The 15,090-nt window shown below is 35.0% G+C and overlaps 1 protein-coding gene across 6 annotated transcripts in view; it reads left to right on the top strand.

The window, feature by feature from the left end:
- Positions 1-15,090, top strand: part of RBPJ (recombination signal binding protein for immunoglobulin kappa J region) — a 224,898-nt gene that overhangs the window by 175,192 nt on the left and 34,616 nt on the right. For 5 of the 6 annotated variants that reach the window (XM_038533541.1, XM_038533542.1, XM_038533545.1 and 2 more), the window contains one exon: positions 6,391-6,429. In XM_038533541.1, coding sequence (XP_038389469.1) covers positions 6,391-6,429 — 39 coding nt within the window. Of the gene's footprint in view, positions 1-6,390; positions 6,430-12,243; positions 12,294-15,090 lie in introns of those variants that run through there. The other variant, XM_038533546.1, reaches the window with a different exon arrangement.

Genomic DNA, 15,090 nt, shown 5'->3' with positions numbered 1-15,090 from the left:
ATGAGAACATAAAAGCTATGCCAGGAAGCTGGCCATAGTCTTTTATGTGACACCTCCCATGAATGTTTTTTGATAGGTTTGTCAGCACCAGGTTCTGTGGCAAGCAGGGTCAGGCCAGCAACTTGATGAAGAGATTAATGTTTCTCTGAGTATGGCCTTTTTATTCTGATAATTTCAGTTTACAGAAAAATTGCAAAAAATACTACAAAGGAGCTCACCCAGATATCTCAAGTATTAACATTTTACCACGTTTGCTTTATTCCTCTAAATGTACACACACACACGTATTTTCTCTAGACCATTTGAAGGTGAGAAGTAGACAACATTCTCTTTTCTCCCTAAGTACTGCAGTGATTATTCTAAAAATAAGGACAGTCTCTTACATAACTCCTGTACAGTTATCAAAACCAGGAAATTAAAATTGCTATAATCCTGTTCTCCACTCTGCTAGTTTTGTTTTGTGTTTTAAATATTTAATTTATTTATTCATGAGAGAGAGAGAGAGAGAGGCTGAGACACAGGCAGAGGGAGAAGCAGGCTCCACACAGGGAGCCCGACATGAGACTCGATCCCGGGTCTCCAGGATCACGCCCTGGACTGAAGACAATGCCAAACCGCTGAGCCACATGGGCTGCCCCACTCTGCTCGTTTTATTCAGATTTTGTCAGTCTGAATAATATCCTTTAAAGCAGAAGTAAATGCTGGATAGTATGTTGCACTCAGTTATCATGTGTCTTTAGCCTCTGAATCTGGGCCAGTTCCTTAGTGTTTTTTGTCTTTTATCACCTTGATACTTTTAAAAGTATAGTTCAGTTATTTTGTTGATTTTTCCACTCTAGGTTTGTTAAGTTTCCTCATGTTTAAACTCAAGTTCTGAATTTTTTGACAGTAACTTCACAGAAGTGATACTGTGTCTTCTTAATGTATCATATTAGAAAGCATTTGATATCAGTTTGCCCTATTCAGTCTTTTAATATATGAAATTAGTTTGCCCAGTGTCCTGTTGCCCCCTCTTGTGGAGGCCATAGATTTTAAGATGCATACTTTCCATATGAGATCTTCATATGCAATGTTAATGGATGCCAGTGTTCTCACGACTCAATTACGCCATCTAGATCGGAAGACTTACGGTGTATTGCAGATTTAACCTGGGAAAGTCCTTTTTCAGGTATGGCTTTTTTGGAAAGGCACCCTTAATCTGACAGTAATATTGGAGATACCTAAGAATGCAGATGCTGCGCATAGCTGGAGATGATAGTGTCATTCACCCTTCTTTCTCTCTGCTCTTCCTGCTGCTTTTCACAAACTGCTGCCAGATTGCTGAAAGTTAAGTTGAAATTTTTCTTTTATTGTAAAGAAAAGGTAGAATAAAAAATTAAGGAAAACAGTGCTTTTCAAATGTTTTACCCAGTAGATGGAATTAAGAGAGGAAGCATGTTTCTCCTCCACCCGATAAGGCTGGCTGCAAGCATGACTTGTCTTTGAAGTCTGCCCCATAGGATATCTGTTCTCATAGAAACATGTTTAATAAATGTGATAGTCCAGGAGGTTACATCCTTCTCAGTTGTCTTGTTTCAGTAGCCCGGGACCACTGGTTACACCTCCATCATCTCTGAGAAATTAATAATGGACTGTAGTCATTTCTGCTGAAAAGTGAATATTTTGGATGCATGATATAAATATTACATTATGGATTTTCTTGGGTCATTCATATTTAAAGTTGGACCTTTTTGCAGTAGATAATTTGAATCTTTATGTATTAGTTATATATCAGATTAGTAGTGAAATGGATCTTGTTAAGTGCAGGATCCATATAGAACCTTGTTATATAACTTAACATTGTCAAATATGTAGACCTATGAATTTTGTTAAATAGTTAGAATTAGTTCAATTGCAACCTTCAGAATTTTGCGTTGTGAACCTACTAAATGCATTTCAGGACTTTTCTCAGAAAACCCGTTTTCTTATTCCTCCATTGCAGTGGATACAGTAACCATTAGTTTTAACGAGATAAATAGGAATGTGATCGCATATTCATTAAATAAAGGAATATGGTCACACCTGACAATTATTGGAGATGCTTTATTATATACTCAAGAAACAGTTTAATCTTAGTAATGTTTATAAGATCCCCTACCCTTAAGAAGGCACCAAGATAGAATGATGATAAAATTTGAAGTGCTGTTCAAGCTTAGCATGCAAACTATTAGAGTTCTCTTGCACATGTATTCTATGGGAGCAGTTTTACTGCATGAGCATGTTTTGTAATTGTTGACTTCATCTAACTTCATCTAGGTGTTTCCAAAAAGAAGTAGAAACAGCTATTTTAATTAATGTCTAGTTGGTAATTTAATTTTGAAAGCATTTCAGAGCACCAAGAAACAAAATTTACATTTCATTGGCTCTCTTACTAGTCCTGTGACACTTATGTTAGATCCCAAAGGGTGCTTGATGATTGGAATACTAGTAGCTAGTATAAAGAGTACTGTGTCCTCGTCTTCATTAAAAAGTTGTATTTCAAAAAAAAAAAAAGTTGTATTTCATTTGTTAACTATATCTTTGTCAAATTTTCACCATTTTAACCCCTTGGGTAGATTCTGGCCAAGTCTCACTTTGCTTCTTTTTATTTTTTATTTTATTATCTATCTATCTATCTATCTATCTATCTATCTATCTATCTATCTGTCTATCTATCTATTTATTCTTTTTATAAAGTATAGCTGTGCTCTTACACATACAAAGAAGTATTTTAAAGCCTATCTTAAACCTCTTGGTTTTTGTAAACTATATTTAACCCAGTAAGGCAGTTACATTTTAATCACATGCTATAATGGTACATTTAATCAGTTTCAAAGATTCAAAGAAGTCTTTACTGTGGAAAAAGATTCAGGAGTAGATTTTTGCCTTTAATTCCGTAACTGAATTTCACAGATGTGCCAGTATTTCAAAACCTATGGTCTTCAGTGGCCTTACTGATGTTGCTACTAAAACATTGTGTTTTGTTTCTTGGTTTTTAAAATTGAATGTCCTGGAGGGTAAAATCAAAGAATAAGTAATTCTTCCAATAAAAACTTGGATTATTTAGTCATATTTTTGCTATTTCAATTAAGTCACTTTTCAGTATTTCAGGGTTAACAAACATTGATAGTGACAGATACACACTGCTTATAAATTTTGAGTTCATAAACAGTGTCGCAAATAGCATTAAATTACACAACAAAATGAACCGCATTGTATTCCAAGACCTTTATCATCAAAGTTAATAATATTGTGGGACATTAAATACAGTGGAGAAATCTGAAGTCAAATTAGGCTTTACAGCCTGTAGCTGTGATTATGAACAAGTCATTTAACCAGTCTATAACTGCAATCTGCTTTAAAAAAGAAAACAAAATTCTATTGGTCCTTTTTCAAGTGTTGTGTTTCCACCATCTCTCAGAAGACCACATTTCCTATTTCAGAGGAAATAGGTCATCACATAAGAATTAGTTTCTTCCTTTGTTTTCATTCATCCTTGTTAGCACCTCATTTAACTCCTTTATTTTATTATTTTGGCTTACCGGTTTATAACTAAGATATAGTAATAATTACCAACATTTATTGAGCACTTACTGCATACCAGGCACTGTTCTGTGTGTTTTCTATTAACACATTTAATCCCTTCAACGCCTCTGAGGTAAACACAGTCACTGTGCCCATTTTACACAAGGAAGCTGAGGTCTAGAGAGTTAAGTAACTTCAGAGTCACACCGTAAGAAAATAATCATGGATTTGAACTCAACTGCCTTACTCTAGAGCGTTTTTCTTACCCTCCGTGTTATACTCTGACTCTAGCCTGCATTGTGCATCCTTGTCCGTGCTCTAGGTTTTCTCTTTGCCCTTCTTACAACCAGGTGAAATGCTTTTGTTAGTCCACTTAGCATATTTCTTTCTGAGGGGCCTTATACTATAAGCTAGTTAAGTAGTCAACATTTAGGATTAAAAAAAATTATTTTCATACAGTTGCAGAAGGTTACACTAGTTTCAGGGGTACAACATAGTGATTCAGCTTCTTTCTATGTTATACTGCATTCACCACAAGTGTAGTTACACTCTGATAGTGCACAACACTTAAAATATCATTAACTATATTCCCTATGCTGTGCCTTATAGTCCCGTGACTTATTCATTCCCTAACTGGAAACCTGCATCTCCCATTCCCCTTCACCCATTTTGCCCATCACCCCCATGTTCCTTCCCTTTAGCGAGCATCAGTTTATTCTGTATATTTACAGGTCTGATTCTGTTTTTTCACTTAGTGTTTGTTTTCTTTTTAGATTTCACATGAGTGAAATCATAGGGTTGTTGTCTTTCTCAGTCTGATTTATTTCAGTGACCATAATACCCTCTAGGTTCATCCATGTTTTCTCAAATGGCAAGATCTTCCTTTTTTATGTCTAATATTCCTGTGTGTGTGTGTACACTCACACCATATTTTCCTTATCCATTCATCAGCACTTAATTTGCTCTGATATCTTGGCTATTGTAAGTAATGCTGCACTAAACATAAGGGTGCATATATCATTTTGAATGAGTTTTTAAATTTTCTTTGGGTAGATACCCTGTAGTGGAAGTACTAAGTCCCAGGAGTTTCTATTTTTAATTTTTAAGGAACCTCTGTACTGTTTTCCACAGTGGCTGTATCAATTTACATTCCTACCAATGGTCCATAAGGGTTACTTTTTCTTCACATCCTTGCCGACCTTGTTATTTTTTGTTTTTGATTTTAGCTATTCTGACTGTAAGATGATATCTCATTGTGGTTTTGATTTGTATTTCCCTGATGATAAGTGATGTTCAGTATCTTTTTATGCATCTTTTGGCCCTCTGTATGTCCTCTTTGGCAAAATGTCTATTCAGGCCCTCTCCCCAATTTTTTTTTTTTTTTTAAATGGGGACATGACCCTTTTTTTTTTTTTAATTTTTATTTATTTATGATAGTCACAGAGAGAGAAAGAGAGGCAGAGACACAGGCAGAGGGAGAAGCAGGCTCCATGCACCAGGAGCCCGATGTGGGATTCGATCCCGGGTCTCCAGGATCACGCCCTGAGCCAAAGGCAGGCGCCAAACCGCTGCGCCACCCAGGGATCCCTCTCTCCCCATTTTTAATCAGATTATTTTGGTGTCAAGTTATTGAAATTATTTATATATTCTGGATATTAAGTCTTTATTGAATATATCATTTACAGATCCTTCTCCTCTTCAGTATGTTGCCTTTTCGTTTTGTTGATGGTTTCCTTTGATGTGCACAAGCATTTTATTTTGATGTGGTCACAACAGTTTATTTTTGCTTTTGTTTCCCTTACCTTAGGAGACCCACCTAGAAAAATACTGCTTTGGCCAAGGTCAGATGTTACTGCCGTGTTCTCTTCTAGGATTTTTATGGTTTCAGGTCTCTCATTTAGGTCTTTAATCCATTTTGAGTTTATTTTTGTCTGTAGTATTAAAAAATAATCCAGTTTCATTCTTTTGCATATCATAGTCCAGTGCTCCCTGCACTGTTTATTGAAGAGCCTCTTGCCCTCCATTGTATATTCTTGCTTCTTTTGTCATAGATTAATTGACCATATAAGCATGGGTTTATTTCTGGGTTTACAGTTCTGTTCCATTGTTCTATGTATATGTTTTTGTGCTGGTACTATACTGTTTTGATTACTACAGCTTTGTAGTAGATCTTGAAATCTGAAATTGTGATACTTCTAGCTTTGTTATATTTCAAGATTACTTTGGCTATTCTGGGTCTTCTGTGGTTCCATACAAATGTTGATAATATTTGTCAATATCTAGGTTTAAATTTCAACTCGGCTTGCTACTAATTTACTTCGTGGGCAAGTTGCTTTCTATCTTTTTTTAGTGAGTCCATATGTAGTTCAGAGTTGTTTTGTAATGATTAAAGAGGGTAAGGTATAAAGAATGTACAGCAAAGTGCCTGACACATGACAAACACTTGTAAGCTCTATACCACCACCTCTTGGGCTTTGTGGATTTTTCTGAGTGTCACAGGTTGTGTGAGACTGGAGATCTTTGGTTGTTGTCATTGCTGAGGTTGGTTGATTGGTTGATTGGTTGGTTGGTTGCATGGTGTCATCCTCATCTAATCATTGTGCTACATGCTTAGAGTGGGTGTGTAAGACCTAGTTAGGGTGTGTTGATTTGTTTACGAACCATTTTTAAAGTACATTATTTTACCATTTCTGGGCATGGATGGTTATTAGAGGATTTTCCTTTATGCTGTTCATTAGTAGAGCTGAAGTATAAGTCATAAAGAAGATTTCACGGTGCCTAAAAAGCTTACTGTGGAAATGTGTCATACAGCTTATGTATTTATTTATTTTTTCTTATTTTTTCCAGAAAATTTGGTGAGCGGCCTCCACCTAAACGACTCACGAGGTAAGCATAATATTAGTCTTTTACCCAAATGTTTCATGAAAATATCAGAACCTGTCATCTTAAAAATTGTTAGGTGCTCTTGAAAAGAAGTTTTTCAAATATTAGTATCTATATCATAAGCTTATTCACATCCTCCCCCCCCAGAAAAAGACGATAATGGGATACAGTTCAAAGGGGAAAGTGAAACCTTTCAAGAATTAATCTTGAGTATTATATAGTTAATATAACAAGGGCGACAATGTAAAGATAGCTTCCTTCTAGCCAATCTAGCTGCATTTAGCTAGTCACAATTTATTAATTATAGTCACAATATATTGATTATTTAAGGTAATTTAATAAATGCTTTAGAAAAGAGTTTATTTATTTATTTATTTTAAATATTTTTATTTATTTATTCATGAGAGACACACATAGAGAAACAGAGACACAGGCAGAGGGAGAAGCAGGATCCATGCAGGGAGCCCGACATGGGACTCTCTCCCAGGACTCCAGGATCACGCCCTGGGCCAAAGGTGGCGCTAAACCGCTGAGCCACCTGGGCTGCCCTAGAAAAGAATTTTAAAGAAAATATAAGATTATACTCACTTTTAAGGAGACTATAAATATTACATTGTATTCTAATTATAGAAATTAATTTTACAATATATATTTTAATTACAAATGTTAAATTTGAAAGTATTAGTCTCGAAAATGATTTTTAAATTGTTCAACAATCAGCAGTTATAAAATAAAAAGTAAGACAGCCACTTGCACAGTTACATCCTAGAGTTAATGTTAATCCTGCATTGTGAGTATCTTTCAAGAAAATTACAGGCATATATAAGCATATGCTTGGCTTTTTTTGTCTTTTTTTTTTAAGTCTAGCATTCATAGTTTACTGTTCTGGACCTTTTAACTCCACTTAACTGTACATCTTCTACCTTGTTCTCTTTCACGTCTCCATAGTTTTTCATTGCCTTCACACTACTCCCTATTTAGTATTTCACATTGATGACCATTTGGGTCATTTTCACATCATTGTTATTATTAAAAAGCTGTTTCATGCAAAGAATTATAGGGACATGCCAGAGGGACACAGAAAGAGAACTGGTTTGAGAAGGCTCCCTTTAGCCAAATCATGAACACTTTCATCCTCAAAATAAATAATGACGGTAATAGATAAGAACCCATAGAATAAAATACAGTTTAAAAGTCTACACTGAGTTAAAGAAATGATCCTATAGTGAAGGAGAGGAATTCTTTTTCCACCTAATAAATGTAGAAGGAATGATGGAACTAGGAAATCACACTTTGGCAACCACTACAGTCATAATTGTTTCAGGCAAAAATCATCAGTGAAATCTTAAACTATTGGTTTAAAGACTGATGAGAACCATATATTTAGTTTCTAAGCATATCCTCACAAAGTATGTATTAATTATAAAGTGAACGATAGTAACATGACAGTGAAGAAACTTGGCAGACACTACCTTAATGAAGTGATCTAAATTAATATCACTAGTAAGGGACAAATAAACATCAAGTGCATCCTGAGGAGGATGACATAATGTCACTTTTGTAATATTCCAGCCAAAAATGCATACGCTAAGTCTAAGCATAAGAAAATAGGCACAATGAGGGACATTCTATAAAATAAATGGCATTTGCTCTTCAAACTTATCAAGATCATGAAAAACAAAGCCTGAGGAATAGCAGACTAATGGAGAACAAAAATATGACAACTAAATTCAGTAAATCCTGGGTCAGGAAAAAAATTCTTGTTTTGAAGCTGGAGTTAGCAAATGTTTTCTATAATGGGCCAGATAATAAACATATTAGACTTTTTGGTCCACACTGAGGTTATTATGATTTCTCATCTCAGTTTTTATATCCCCAGATTAGTAAAAAATATCAATATATCCATGAACTGTATGTCTGTATTCCTGCTCAATTTAGAAAAACTGGTGGCTATCCTGATGTGGTCCAAGGGTATTAGTTTCTCAACACTGTCTTACACCTCCCAAATAAAGGACATTTGTAGGACAATTGGAAACATTTGAATAAAATCTGTATATACAAGTATTTGTATCAGTGATAATTGCATTTGGCTTGTTTTAAGAGCATATCTTTTTTTTTTTTTTTGGAAACTAACACTGACGTATCTTGGGTAAAAGGGTTTTATGCCTATAATAGACTCTTAAATGGTTTAAAAATATATAAATATGGTTGGGCAGCCCTGGTGGCTCAGCGATTTAGCACTGCCTTCAGCCCAGGGCACAGTCCTGGGGACCCAGGATCGAGTCCCATGTCAGGCTCCCTGCATGGAGCCTGCTTCTCCCTCTGCCTGTGTCTCTGCCTCTCTCTCTCTCTCTCTCTGTCTCTCTCTGTCTCTCATGAATAAATAAATAAAATCTTTAAAAATATATAAATATGGCAAAATACTGATATTTGGGGAGTCTGGAGAAAAGGGGACAAGGAATTCTTTGCACTACTTTTGCTATTTTCCTAGAAGTCTGAAATTACTTAAATTTCAAAAAATTTCTAAAGACATTAGATACAGTTACATGTTTGTATATTTCTTGAAGAAATTCTAAGCAGAATTATTTAATTCACATGTATAGACATTTTTTAAATTGCAATTTAATTGATACTTTTATTATCAATAGTAATATATTGGAATGACTCCTAACCATAAAATGTATTTTGATGAATAAATCACTTGCTTTTAATGGATATCTGTAAAAATAGCAATCATTGTGATGATAATAAATATCCTTAGGAAATTATCCTTTCCTTTCCTTAAACATACACAGTAATATAATTAAGTCCTGTCTACCTTATCATGCTTTTTCCATTTACCCTTTAAGCAATTTTCCCTGTTTGGAAAATTTTAGTTAGCTTTTAAGTCTTCTACTTTTGGCTAAGTTGGAATAACAGGGACTGGAATTACTCTCCAAACTAAAACAGCTAAAAACCTGGACAAAATATATCAAACAATGATTTTCAAAGTACTGGACAGCAGGCAAAAAAGGACAGTGATCCTTGAGAGAAGGGAAACAAAGGAGATGAGCTCTGGAATTGCCCTAGCATAGTACCTAGAGAGCTTCTAGGACATGATGTAGGCAGAAGGAATCCAGGTGGAGCCTGGTAAGCACCTTGAGCTGTGAAGAGATAGAGCTTAGGTATCTAGGGGTCCAGGGTGGCTAGAGTTGCCAGGACAAATAGCTGGTGAGGAAAAAGATCCAGAGATCTACAGAAGGTCCCATCTTGTCTTCAGCTGAGTATTGATTAGCACACATGTGTGAGGAAACTATCCAAGGCTGGGAGATAAATACCAATCTGAAGAATTAGAGGAAAAAATCCCTAAAGTGACTGTTCCCAGTAACTAAAGTGGAAAAATATTATAACTCATGATACATCTGCTACAGTACTACAGCACAGAAGAGTTTTTCTTCAGTAGTGGTGCAAAATTTGACCAACACTAAATGCTGCTCTGGTTTTACCTAACAAAACTTAAAAATAAGATTGAGAGGATCAAATTATTTCCAAGTAACTTAAATGTATACCAGAACAAAGCTCAAGAATATTTACAGGAATAGAAAAATATCAAATACTCAAAAGTAAGATTTACTGAGTCTTAACATCTAATCAAAACACCAGTCATACAATGAAGCAGGAAAATAAAATCCCTAATAAGGAGAAAACTCAATTAAAACCAACCCAGAAATGACATGCATGATGGAATCAGACAAGACATTACAGCAGATATTATATTTGACTTCTAAATGTTCAGTATGCTAACATCAGGAGTTTGCATATTTTTTTGTTAAAGGGTCAGGTGGTAAATATTTTAGTTTTTGTGGCCCACGTAGCCTCTGTTGTACTACTCAACTCTTGTAGAAAAGCAGCAAAAGAACCAATGGACATGTCTGTACACTGGAGTACAATTTTCTGTCACAAAGAGGTTTGTATCAGATTTGCGATCCCTGAGCTAAAGATTGAACAAATAAAATAGAGGACATAGAGGATTAAAAAGCTACCTAAATCAGATTTCTAGAGATGAAAATTATAATACTAAAGGAGAAACACACTTGATGGGATTAATTACAGCTACATGCTGCTCAAAGAGGGACTAATGAACTTGCATACATAGCAATAGAAACTAGACAAAATAAACAGAGAAAGGTGGTAAAATAACATGATCATAAGTGAACCGGGGTTTATGTTCAAGTGGCTAATATCCGAGTAATTGGAGTCTTCAAAGAGGGGGGTGTATGACTTAAAAGAAGAGATGAAGAAATAACAGCTGGTACTTTCCTTGATTTGGTGAAAACTGTAAAACCGTAGTTTTGAGAACTCAGTAAACCCAAGTGCAAAACTACACTGGAGCATATTGTCATCAAATTACTTAAAGTTTGTGATGAAGAGAAAATGTTAAAAAGCAACAGAGAAAAAGATATATACAAAGGAATGAAGACAGATGAGGATGATGAGGGTTTTCTTCTGAAATCTTGCTAGGGAGATGACAGTGAAGCAAGACTTTAAAGTACTCACAGGGGAAAAATGTAGTAACCTCCAGGCAAGACAAAGACCTTTTTAGACATAAAAAAAACTGGAAAGGAGGTAACAAGCAAACATTAGAAATGACTTTCTCGCCAATAAATTCAACAACTTGTGAAGAAATGCACAGATTGCTCGAAATTAACAAACTACTAAAGCTTACTCAAGAAGAAACAGATAAAATTTGTAATTATAAATCTTCCCACAAAGAAAACTACAGGCTCAGGGACACCTGGGTGGCTCAAGCAGTTGAGCATCTGCCTTCAACTCGGGACATGATCCTGGAGTCCCAGGATCGAGTCCCACATCAGGCCCCCCGGTGGGAGCCTGCTTCTTCCTCTGCCTATGTCTCTGCCTTTTCTGTGTGTGTCTCATGAATGAATAAATAAAATCTTAAAAAAAGAAAGAAAGAAAGAAAGAAAGAAAGAAAGAAAGAAAGAAAGAAAGAAAGAAAGAAAGAAAAGAAAGAAAGAGAGAGAGAGAGAGAGAGAGAGAAAGAAAGAAAGAAAAAGAAAGAAAGAAAGAAAGAAAGAAAGAAAGAAAGAAAGAAAGAAAGAAAGAAAGAAAGAAAGAAAGAAAGAAAGAAAAGAAAGAAAGAAAACTACAGGCTCAGATGATTTCACTGTGAGTATCTACCAGACATTTGAGAAATAAATCATGCCACTTCTATATACACTCTTCCGGAAAATCGGAGAGTGGGATATTCTTTCCAGTTCATTCTATGAGGATAGCGTTGCCCTGTTAAACTCAGGACAGAGACATTTCAAGAAAATAAAACTATAAGCCAATTACTTACGGACACAGATACAAAAAGTCTTAAATTTTCACAGTCAAAATAACAGTACGGCTTTATCTCAAAAATGCTAGTCACTGTAATTCAGTATATTAACAGAGCAAAAAGTAAAATCATCTGGTCATCTCAAGGGGTTTTGAAAAGCTTTTGACATTCATTCTTGACCAAAATTCTCATCAAATTAAGTATAGAAAAAAAATTAAGTATAGAAGGGTTCTTTCCTCATTCTGAAAAAGTATACCTATGAAAAAAATTACAGTGAACACAATACTTAATTGTGAAAGACTGAATGTTTTCCCTCAAGATCAGGAACAATGCAAGGTTGTCTGCTTTCACCACTTCCATTTAACATTGTATTTGGGGTTCTAGTTAGTATAGTAAGTCCAGGAAAGAAAAGAAAGGCATCCACATTGGAAAGAAAGAAGTAAAACTGTCTTTATTTGCAGACATCATGATCTGTGGAAAATGATCTGTGGATTTTTGCCATGGAAAATCCTATAGAGTCTTAAAAAAAGGCTGCTAAAACTAATTGGTGAGTTTTATCAAAGTAAACACGATCAACATATAAAAATGAATTGTATTTTTTATATCAACAATGGGAAATTGAAATATAATAATGCTATATTTAAAAGCATCAAAAAACATAATTTTTAGGGGAAAATCTGACACAGTCATAACGAAAACTATACACCTTGAAAACCTTAAAATGTTGAGAGAACTTGAAGTCCTAAATAAATGTTCTTGGGACAGAAGACTCAATATTAAGATGCCCAAATTCATCTATGGATTCAACATAATACTATTCAAAATCCCAGTGGACTTTTTCTTGCAGTTGACAAGCTGTTTCTAAAATTTATATGGAGATGCAAGCAACCTAGTCTAGCCAAAACAACCTTGAAAAAAGAGAAGAATAGAAGAATTTAGACTACTGGTTTTCAAAATTTAGTAGAAAGCTATATACAGTAATCAAGGATGGTATTGGCATAAGAATAACTAAGTAGATCATCACTGTAACAGAATAGTGGCCAGAAATAGTTCTTGAGATATATGTTCTTCAATGAAGGTGCAAAGGCAATTTAGTTAGAGTTTTTAACAAAGGATTCCGAAACAACTGAATATCCATATGTCCCTACCATTTACATACACATAAACACAAAATAACTGTGATCTGTGCATGGAACCATATATAAAAATGTATCTAAATGTAAAACTTCGAATTATGCAGCTTTTACAAGAAAATACAGGAGAATATCTTTGTGACCCTGGGTTAGGCAAAGATTTCTTAGATATAACACCAAAAGCACTACCTCTGGAAAAAAGAAATGAATAAGTTTTACTTCATCCAAATTAGGAATAAAACATTTGTATCCAGATTATGAAAAGAACTCCAAACAAAGTCAATAATAAGGAAATAACCTGTTTTTCATTTGGGAAAATGATTTGAACAGATACTCCAGACAATGTGTATATATGGCAAATATGCATTAAAGAAATGCAAAGTAAGACCACAATGAGATACTTCCTAGAACAACTAATACTCTTATACCTTGGTGGTGGGTATGTAAAGTAGTACAGCAACTTTGGAAAATAATATGGCACTTTAAAAAGAAAGTGCCCTACCATAGGGCCCAGCCATGCCATTTTTACATATGTAATCAAGAAAAATTAAAACATAATGTGAACACAAAGACTTGAACACAGATGTTCATGGTAGTGTTTTGAGAATGATGACTATCTTCACCTGGATTGTGGTGACGGGTATATACGTATGCTAAAACTTACCCAACCATACACTTAAAATTTATACATCTTATTGTGTTTCAATTCAATCTCAATAAAGTTGTACAAGGTTTTATTAGCTTTTGTCCTTTAAAAATACCTTAAAAGGGATTAATGTATCTTCCAGAGGGATAATTCAGTTAAGCTTTTATGTCTTTTTAACTCTTTCTTAAAGAGAGCAAACTTAGGATTTTTATTCTTTATTATCTTTTTTAAAAAATATATTATTATTTTATTTTTTAGAGAGGGAGAGAGAGGCAGAGGGCACAGGGAGAGGGAGAATCTTAAGCAGGCTCCATGGCCAGTGCAGAGCCCAACACGAGGCTCAGGCTCACAACCCTGAGATCATGACCTGAGCTGAAATCAGGAGTCAGACACTTAACCAAATGAACCACCCAGGCGCTCCTTATTCTTTATTATGAAAGCTAGCATAAAGCAAATTTAGTAAAATAGTTTTTATAAAACAGAAAATTGGAATGAAAAGTCAGCGACCAATTCTGTGATAAAAATTTAATTTTAAACCCAAGGTTAAAAATTAGGAAGTTTTCCCTTTTGATAGTATAGCAAATTTAGGTTTCCTCTGGTTCCTTTTAATCACATTTTCCCAGTTTTTCCTTTTAAGAGTTTTCGCTGTTAGGAAAACTTTAGTGTCTTTTATTCTATAAAAAATGTTTTAGGGGCAAGTGCGTGGCTCAGTCAGTTAAGCGTCTGCCTTCTGTTCAGGTCATGATCCCAGTGTCCTGGGATCCAGCTGAGTCAGGTTCCCTGCTCAGTGGGGAGTCTACTTCTCCCTCTCCCTCTCCCCTTCCCCCTGCATCATTGTTTCTCTCTCAAATAAATTAAAAAAAAATTTTTTTTTAAGATTTTATTTATTCATGAGAGACACACAGAGGCAGAAACACAGGCACAAGGAGAAGCAGGCTCCTCTTGGGGAGCCTGATGTAGGACTTGATCCCAGGACCCCTGGATCACACCCTGAGCTGAAGGCAAATGCTCAACCACTGAGCCACCCAGGCGTTCTAAAATGTTTATTTTATTTTATTTTTTTTCTAAAATGTTTTTAAAGGAAGTTGATATATCTCCTTTTATTGGGGTGCAGGGGAGGTAGGGAGTTAATTTAGAGAAGGTTCCTTAAAAAATAAGTATTTTAAACCTACTCTATTCTGTTCCTAGCCTCATCTTCTGAATTAAGCAGTATTAAATAATGGTCTATTTAGAGGACAATGTTTTGGATAGTGCTTAGAATGCAGTTCTACATACACAAAATGTAAATTTTTGATTAAGGATAATTAACACCATGTTCTACTCAGCATTATTGTGGATTCACTTTTTTTTTCTTTTGAATATTACATTCTTTCAGAAATACATTTAGAAACCATTGAGTCCTAACTTCCAAGGGCATCCTGTTCTCTTGAAATAGTCCCTTTCATGAGGCTTTCAAGTATAACTGTGGATTCAAAGACAGAATAACCAGACTTTACATTATCATATAGAAATAGTTGTTTTTTTATTGTGGAAGCTTCTCATTTTGTCACTTAGAGCCTGGGGTC

Source organism: Canis lupus, chromosome 3 (genome assembly GCF_011100685.1).
Source record: "Canis lupus familiaris isolate Mischka breed German Shepherd chromosome 3, alternate assembly UU_Cfam_GSD_1.0, whole genome shotgun sequence".
Taxonomy (NCBI): Eukaryota; Metazoa; Chordata; class Mammalia; order Carnivora; family Canidae; genus Canis; species Canis lupus.
This window is presented reverse-complemented; position numbering and strand designations above follow the sequence as displayed.